General features: G+C 44.0%; 1 protein-coding gene across 4 annotated transcripts in view; it reads left to right on the forward strand.

Annotated features, from left to right (window-relative positions):
* LOC119167258 (acyl-CoA:lysophosphatidylglycerol acyltransferase 1-like) overlaps positions 1-7,913 on the forward strand; it is a 122,910-nt gene extending 114,997 nt beyond the window's left edge. For 3 of the 4 annotated variants that reach the window (XM_037418710.2, XM_075866849.1, XM_075866848.1), the window contains exon 7: positions 3,972-4,546. In XM_037418710.2, coding sequence (XP_037274607.2) covers positions 3,972-4,244 — 273 coding nt within the window. In that variant the 3' untranslated portion in view covers positions 4,245-4,546. Of the gene's footprint in view, positions 1-3,971; positions 4,547-7,701 lie in introns of those variants that run through there. The other variant, XM_075866847.1, reaches the window with a different exon arrangement.
* The last annotated feature ends 963 nt before the right edge of the window (positions 7,914-8,876 follow it).

The raw sequence follows: 8,876 nt of genomic DNA on the forward strand, positions 1-8,876 counted from the left end.
ATTAACAGTTCTTCACGTTTTAATTCAATGTAAACAGTTAGACACTCTAAGAAGACAACACTTTCCATTATCCTACCGACAACATATACCTCTACACCCTGCAATGTTCGTTGGCAGGGAACCGCTTTTTAGTAATAAATCATTGTTAGCGTTTTTAAAAAAATTCATAATTTTCATATCATATACCCGGGCATTCCGCAGCACAACCTCTCCAGAGAGGTTTTTGCTGCGGTGGCTACACAGGAAAGCACTTGCCTCACGGCCCTTGGACGCAAGGGTACTAACGTGTGAGGTACTTGTGCTAATGCCATACATGTCCACCATCGTTTTTCATTATCACCAACTTTTGTCACCTATTCACACCAGACACACCTTTCAGGGCTTGGTCATGATTTTATTACTTGTATGTTTTTACCCGCCTTACTGCGAGGAATTTTATGGCCCTTATATAGCCGCTAATCACAATCATTGTCCGCATTCCTTGTCCCATGAACTGGCGCTCTTTGGCTATCGAATGGCCCTTGCGCCAAAAAACACCATATATCATCATCATCATCATCCCTTCTGTTCACTCTATCGCAACTCCTTCGCCTGTCTCCACCGATCCTCGTGACGCCAGCCACACTGGCTCGAACTCAGAAGGTTTGTTTTCTGACTAAAAACGGGCGACGGGCCCAGAGCATTTCAACGCGTGCTGGCTTCTATGTCGCATGTGCGCGTCTTGCTCTCTGTTGGTGTGTGTGTGTGTGTCGAGATGGCAGACGGGAGGCTTTTCGCTCTTTTTCTGCTGCTCAGCAAAACATCGAAAGTGGGACCCCTTGGCTTGGGTGTATTTCTCGCGTTCGAGACTTGTTTAGATGCCACATTGTGGAGCATTTGCTCATCTGTTTATCACCTGGCAGCCACCTTGCTGCTTCGAATGTCCCTGTATTCAGCTGTGGAGAGGGTGATGGCTTCGTGGGCAGCATCAACGGCCACATGTGTATTAGACTTTTTTCACGAGGCTGGCTTTGTCGGCGTTGGACCTGATGCCGAGCCTGGAGCTTCGGAACAGGACCACTCCAGCGGCAGCTTGTGGCGGCGCATCATCAACTCTGACATGGGAGCGTGTGCGAGACAACTGTTGCAACGATTTCATAACGGTCGATAATGACACCAACACTGTGATACTATGCACGGATGAGGGCATTGTAAATGAAATGCACGGTAGGAGCGATTTGCAGGAATCTAATGGTGAGGATGACGAAAGTTTGGAGCCAGTGCCCACAAGTATGATTATGGCAAGAAATTGGCTACATTAATAGCCTTAAGCAGCTTGTGTATGTCATGAGCCTCAGTGAAGCGCACGCTGCCTCTTTAAAGGGAGATGCGGGTCTATAGGATATCTCATGTATTTCTTATTTGAATTTTATAAAAGCTGGCATGCTTACTTAGTTTGTTCTCCTGATTATAAAATGCAATTATTTTTGTATTTCATTAGTTAATTAAAATAATCATATTAACAAACTTTGTTCTTACCACAATAGAAAAATAACCACCTGTCAAAAGTTTACAAATGACATAAGGATTAACAGTAGAAAGCATAAGACACACAACATAAAGCACTTTTCTGATTGAGTCATTATTTCTTGCATTGCAAACCACTAAACTTCTTATCTCTGAATGAAGTTTAGTGTTTAGTTTAGACTACATCATCTAGCTCTCGATCGTGTAGTCGCAGAAAATACTAATTTTAAAAACTTGCATCAAGAGAAATTAAAATCTGCTTCTTATGTTGTGTGCTCCAAACATGTAGCTTCATGCTGTAAAAAGAATTATTCTGCTATTTGTAATAGTTTCCTATATGTTGCAGAAATTGTCATGCAGGGTGTACAAAATTGCCATTTTGAGAAAATCAAGAACAAAAATAATTCTAACCTTTTAACTGCAAAAATGTATGTACCTAAAATTACGTTGTCATTAGCATATATGTGGATACTAGAAAGTCTAAGGAGTGCAACACTGCAAGCTTATCGAAAATTGAACAAGTACTTCTCGAATTAAAGCACAATAAAGTTCACTGCATTTGACCAAGAACAAAAATTGTATATTAAAATGAAAAAAAAAAAATTGGAGCCACACAGTGAAAATTGGCTCTCAGCATTGTTTTTTGTGCACACTTAGCTACATTGTGCAAAAATATTTACAGCTCTAGCTGTCTAGGTCCACTTTTACAGAACAAGCAAACAAGGAAAGTAGTCAGAATCTGTGTATCGAGAAAAATAATGTTAAAACTTTTTTTTATATTGCCGTTTGGAGTGAAAAATATTATGGCACACATACTTTTAGTCAGTTAATGTGCACCGGGCATGTAATAGGACTGATTGTTTGCATGAGTTTCTTCAAGTACTGCTGCAAGTTGTCACCATGCGCTCGTCTGCCAACAAGGCCGCTTATAAGTGATGCCGATGTGTAATGAATGTGCACCCGTCATCGGCGATCCGTCGAATGACACAGCGATGTCTTCTGGCTTGTTCAAAATGAGTCTCACGTAAATCTCGCAAACCGAAATTGTGCACTTGCTCATCAATTTCGAGGCTAGATGCATGCCAGGGTGTTAGTTTCCATTTCACGTATGACTGTCGCATTTTCGAGTAAATACCGCGATACTGTTGCGAACACGTCGTTAAACACAGTCTACACGTTGCCCGTAGCCTTCATTGCACGGGCGGCGAGCATGTTCACTGCGAACAGATTCATTTTCTGTTGTTCGTCGATGCGCCGCGTACTCCACTCCAACGACCCGTCGTGCAGTTCACACACAAACGAGGTCATTTCGTCAGGTGGGCAGAAACCGGGGCTTCGGCTTATTCAGCGATAAGATTGAGCTTCAGTTCCATTGCTGCAAAGGTTGACATCTCTCGTAGGTTCGCATCTGCTTTTTACTTGTTGTCCTCTAACTGATGGTGCTGCAAAGCACAGCTGCTTTCAGTGACGTTGCCGACAACTGACGGGCTCGTACGTGAGTTATGCCTACACCGGTGACTCGGTGACCGCCATTGACTGCAGCGGGTTTGTTATCCTCATTGTTTCGAACCATAGCAAGGCTTTTTCTGAAGTTCACGGTGAAGGAACGATCACCACACCCGCTTCATGAATTATTGTAGTGCCGAACTTCTTTACTGCAGCAGCCAGTCAACATAACCATGACAAAATGGTGCATGTCGTGCACGTCACAATAGTGAAGCAGACGCCAGAAACGTCACTTGCCCAATCGAATGCCTAGGTCTTGTCACGTGCCCCAAGTAGCCAATAGAATCACATGCTGGTGCTTCTCAATGATACGTTTTTGCTGAAACACCAATGAGCAAGGCAAACCAGCCGTGGCGGGCAATCGAAGATGAAGAATGACCTCTCGAATGAGACGAAGATGACCACGATAGCCTGTGTGTACCAGCCAAGATTCGGCACAGAAAAAGCGAGATTTTAGCGTCTATTTGCGCACGCATTCATCTCACAGGGGTGTTATAAATTAATTTTTCCACTAGAAATAATGATCCAAGAAGCTAGACACTTCTCAGACAAGTGCGAAAATAAGTACAGATTCCGAAAATGTCAGCTTCAAAAAGTCTAGTTTTTTTATAATTTTTGGCCGTCTAAGACCTGTGTCACCCCTTCAATAAACTCGAGACCAGTCTTATCGCTTCTGATCTTCGAAACACGTGCATCACGAACAATTCTGTAGAAAAAAATTGTGTTCTCGCTCGAAATTATTTTAAATCTGTGGTTCATTCACTACGAAGTTCGGGATACAGCGAACAGATGTCGCCTCATGCTCAGGTTCATTATACGCAGGCTTGACTGTGCTATTAGTGCTGAGGTTGGAACATCTTTGTCATTTTTGTTCTGTCTGCGCGCTTCTTCCGCTGCAGCATCTTTTAATCACGTACCAACAAATCAAACTCGCCAATCTATTTCTATTCACTTTTCAGGCCCTCACTAAGTGGCTGTACGACCGGTGGGCAGAGAAGGAAGACCTCCTGGACATCTTCTACCGGACGGGACGCTTCCCAGGACGTCTCCACCGGGGCACAGGGGAGGAGGAGGACGCTGGCAAGAACCACCTCGCACCTCTGCGCGAGACGCCCCTGCGTGTCGACTTCAACATCGTCTGGATCGTGCTCGTGCACGCCTTCTTCATCATGTCGACGCTGTTCCACGTGGCGCTGTTCCGCTGGCTCGCCTCGCTCGTGCCGTTCTGGTGACAGTTTCTTCTGCGCTGCGGAACGGAGAGTGTTGAAGCTACTGTGGTGCGGTCGGTTTCAGCGTGATGGTTGCACTGCGTGACGAGGGGGATATTCTCGGTGCCCCCTTGCAGGGTGGCAATGCCGCACAGTTCGGGGTTCCTCAAAAATGCGCGCTCTCTTTTCCCCCGAAGGCTCGATTTCTTTGTGGTGCGGAGCAGTGTTTGAGGTTGGTTGCAAGGGAGGGCCCTCTTCTCCTTGAAAGGGGGGAGGTCCTTCATGGTTGAAGGCTCTTGGAAGAAAAGCACTGGTGGATGTTCAAATGTGTCGTGCAGTGTTCAAGGTTTCTCGGAAGCCCCGTGAATCTGCGTGCGTGCATGTGTGTGTGTGTGTGTGTGCATGCGTGTGTGAATGCACATGTGTGTTTGTGTCAGGCAATCCCATAAGGAAGACTTCTGGAGGGACAGTTTTTGTCTGAAAATGCTTATGGGAGAGCTATTTTAGCTAACTGAAAGAACTGAAGAATGTGCTGGGAGTATAGTGTGTGAAAACTCTAGCTCTTACTTCGTGTGCTCAGTTGGTCGCGCATTTTGGAAGGAAACTGGAAACGGCAGAGAATAGTCATAGAAGGGGCCCGGAAAGCGGGGAGTTATATTCTGCCGATTGTAGTCTCGAGGCAGGAGGAAAGTTGATCACAATGCTCTTTGAACTCGGGACCAGGAAATTCAAAGCTGGGATAGACCAGTGGTAGAATGCGTGTTGCCATAGATAACTAGTAGCCTCACAAATAGCTGACCAGTGCGCCTGGATATTCACTAGAGACTGAGTCAAATACGTGTGCTTTTAAAATTGCTTATGTTGTAAGTCATGAAACTCTAGAAATATATGAAGTAACTTAAATTACTAGCAATAAAGCTACATTCTGTTTAGGCTTCTTGCATTGAGAGTGCATAGTCATGTTTTTGCAGAGCTGGAGCTGCTGTAGTCAAAAGCTTTTTAGCATTGCAGTTAATACAATAAAAAGTCGTACAAAATGTGATTATCAGTAGGGGAACTCAAAGGAAAGCCACAGTATCGCACTTAAAAGCATTATTGTAGCCAGGCATAGTGCATATGTGAATGATTTTATCTACATGCTCATCATACAATATTCTTGATCCAGACCTTCATATTTTCTGCACCTTCGGCTGCTTTTAGTTGCGCCAGAAAAATAAAACGAGTGCACAATAAGAATGACTACTTCATTTGCTTTCTTAGCTGTATTTAATGTCGCTTGGGCCATATACTGTAGGAGCCTGGCAAATTTGTGTTTTTGCAGGAATTTGGTTTACTAGCAAGTGTATTGGCAGCACAGCACCAGCGTGCAAGACATACCGAACTAGAGGAAGTCGTGCCATATAAGTACCCTATTTACTCGCATAATCCCCGCACTTTTTTTGGCGGAAAACCAATGCAAAGTTTGGGGGTGCGAGAATTACGTGGGGAAAACTTTCCACGAAAACGTACAGATCGAAAAAGAAAACAAAGTGGCCGCAAGTCGGGAATCCCACCCCAGCAACTAACAGCACGCTTTGAGAAGTATTAAGATTCACCTCAATAATAGAAGCACAGGTTCAACACAAGGCAAGATTTGCGACACAAAAGGTGCGATGAAATAGTCGAGAATTGGAATACCGTACGCAAGGCTTGTGGGCATTGCGTGCATAGCGGTAGCGTTCGTCGCTCAACAGGAGTCTGCAAGAGGTAGGCGAAGGCTGTCAGTATTGGGCTGATGGCCATTTAACAGAATCGTCCGCAGTTGCCTTCTGAAGAAATAAAGTTTACCATCAATCCCAGTCTTAGGCACACGGAAGGTCCAACACGTCATGGTGGCTTTCACCTGCAGTCACCAGTAGCGAACAACAAAACTACTCTACTCTGAAGGGCCTACCGGCGGCACTGTTGGTGTTGTTTAGGGCACGATCAGTCACTTTCAACTTGAAAGCAGCCGTGTAACTTCTGCATCGCCCTATAACGTAACAAGATTACAGAAGACACAACATACAAATCACGCCGCTACGCGCACTTGCCACTTTGGCTTGGATTGAATTTCTGTGCAATAATAGTACGCTCTATGCTTAGGAGATGGCGCCAGACGGCGCACGCTGTCTTCATCAGTGGCTGGAACGAGCAGGCGACATTATTGCGGCAATTTTCGGGGGTGCAATAATTACTCGAGGAAAAAAAATCGTACTTTTGTCGGGAGTGTGATAATTATGCGAGTGTGAGGATTATGCGAGTAAATATGGTAGCTGCTTGGTTTAAGCAGTTTCCCTCTGCCGACATTTTGCTGTATGACTAGTAAAGCCTCCTTGGAAACGCAAATTTGATAGTAAATTAAGGCTGTGCCAATACACTCGAACCTCATTATAGCAAACTTGCATCTTAAATGAAAATAAGTTCGTGATATCTGAAAATTTCTCAGAAAGGTTTATTCTTAAGACTAAATCTATTGTGAGACTATTTTTTATTTACTTTGTTATAACCAATATTTCGTTATATTTGGGTTCATTATGTGGAGGTTTGAGTGTATTCTTAATTGCTCAATAACATCGCATTTGACTCATGGCCTCAATCATAATCACTGGATTTGTGAATGTTCAATTGTGCACGAAATGCTGTGCATGCAGGTAGCCATAAAAAAATATGCTCATGTAAGTAAAGCCACTGATTTCGCAGCTAAGATTTTCGGAGGTTTGGATGTTGAAGAAGCAGGCCTTAAGATCGATGTGTAGGGTAAAAAGGAGTATGAGGAAGTAAGTGAAAACATGGGATGTTAGCCAGTTCTTAGGCTGGCTAGCTACCCTGTGATAAGCACCCAAAGGCATTAGGGTTAAAAAAAAAAAAAGGAAATGTCACTGAGGGCCTTTTCAATGATCAAAAATCGGGGCAATCTTTGCACTGTAAGTGAACATTTATGACTTCAACTCTGGCAGCAGTTTTGAACGCACGCAAGATGAACCTGAACACAGCTCATGACTGTCGGTGTTAGAGCGTTCGGTAGTCTAAGCAGAGAGAAATTTACTTCACTTGAGGGATCGGCACAGACTCGTCCACAACTTGTGACAGTGCTTTTTCGGTGCACTTGCTATTGAAATTGCTCATGAGCTGGACAGCAGCAATATTTATTTTACTTAAAAACATTTTCGTTAGGCAAGCTGATTGTATGCAATTGGCTGTGGACAGCAAAAAGACTAATTTCGAGAATGAGTGGACAGCTTTGCTATAAAGGGTGACATTGAAAGGCCTTTTTGAAATCCCCACCGCGAGCCTAATTGGATGCAAGTTTTCGAGTAAGATGCTGTATTTAGCACTGTGTAAAACACATTAATTGCAATGTTGAAAATTGCAGAGTGCATAACACTCTGTCACCGTGCAAAATGGTAGCGTTAAAAAAAACGCACCTCTCCTGACTCGACCTCACTGACGATGATTTCAGGTAGCTAGGCTCTGTACTACGGCTCCAGCGTCGTGCCACAGCCGTGCATCTCGTCGGCGAAGAGTCCACTTTGTAAATCAACGAAAACGTCCAGAACAGTAGTGACTGTGCCCGGGTGATGTCCGTGTGAGGACCACGTGACCATGTTCATTGCGACCGTCTCCTCACTGCGTGAACAATTTCGATGCCTGCATCTGAGGAACAAAGAAAAAGACTGATGTGCTTTTTTCTGGAGCTACCTTGCGGACATGCTGGCACACTTGGCTTCAGTGGCAGTGTATCTGTTGTGTTGAGCTCTTTCAAATGTGATGATTCGACGTATGGACCAAGACGGGGGGGGGGATGCGATGCTGCACCTTAGTGAGATGCAAGTTCCGGAGGTTTTGCCCTTGTGAGAGAGGTGCTGTTCTCTGGGCTGTGATCGGTTTAGGTAGTGTTTTGCCGTTGCTTCTCGCTTCGCTTCGTCACAAGAAAGTTTTCACTGCATTGTGGACTGAATTATTGCATTTCAATGAGCCCAAGCTTTCTTTCACTAGCAGTGTCCGAGTCAAAAGTCGCAGCTTGAGCATTTCGAGTTTTTAAGGAGCAAAGTTTTTTTTCATCATGGGAGTGAAACTCGCACAGGTGTTTAGTATGAACCGATTGTTGGGAATTGCGTCTGCTATTGGGTCAGTTTTTTTTTTTTTGCACTTTGCTTCTCCTGCACTGTGGTGGACAATCGGACACAATTTACTCGCCAGTCGAAAGCACTGCTCTTTTAACCTGTGCGGCAACCAATCTTTAGCCACAAAAACAGCCCAGCACTACTTTTATTTGATTTTTAAGGAGGTTCCATGCTGCAAAATATATCCCGAGGTGCACAATCATAATTTTATTTTATCGAAATTGATTTTTTAGTCAAAATAGTTTGTACTGGAGAAATTTGCTTGGAGTTGTTAAAGTGCCATCTTGATCAATCTCCAAACGAGTGCCATGTTTTTTCTTTTTTTTTTTCTAGCCATTTGACGCTATAACAGCTTGATATTGATTTACTGTGGAGTCACCGCAGTAGTGAGGTCTCCTTTAGGTTTCTTCTTTCATTGACGATTGTAACAACCTCATTTTCGGTATTCAACAAACGCACATATTTTTCATCGAAGACCAAATTCTGGAGCTCATTAGAGGTGATCCAGCTC

The sequence above is a fragment of the Rhipicephalus microplus genome, chromosome 6 (genome assembly GCF_043290135.1).
Source record: "Rhipicephalus microplus isolate Deutch F79 chromosome 6, USDA_Rmic, whole genome shotgun sequence".
NCBI classification, from domain to species: Eukaryota; Metazoa; Arthropoda; class Arachnida; order Ixodida; family Ixodidae; genus Rhipicephalus; species Rhipicephalus microplus.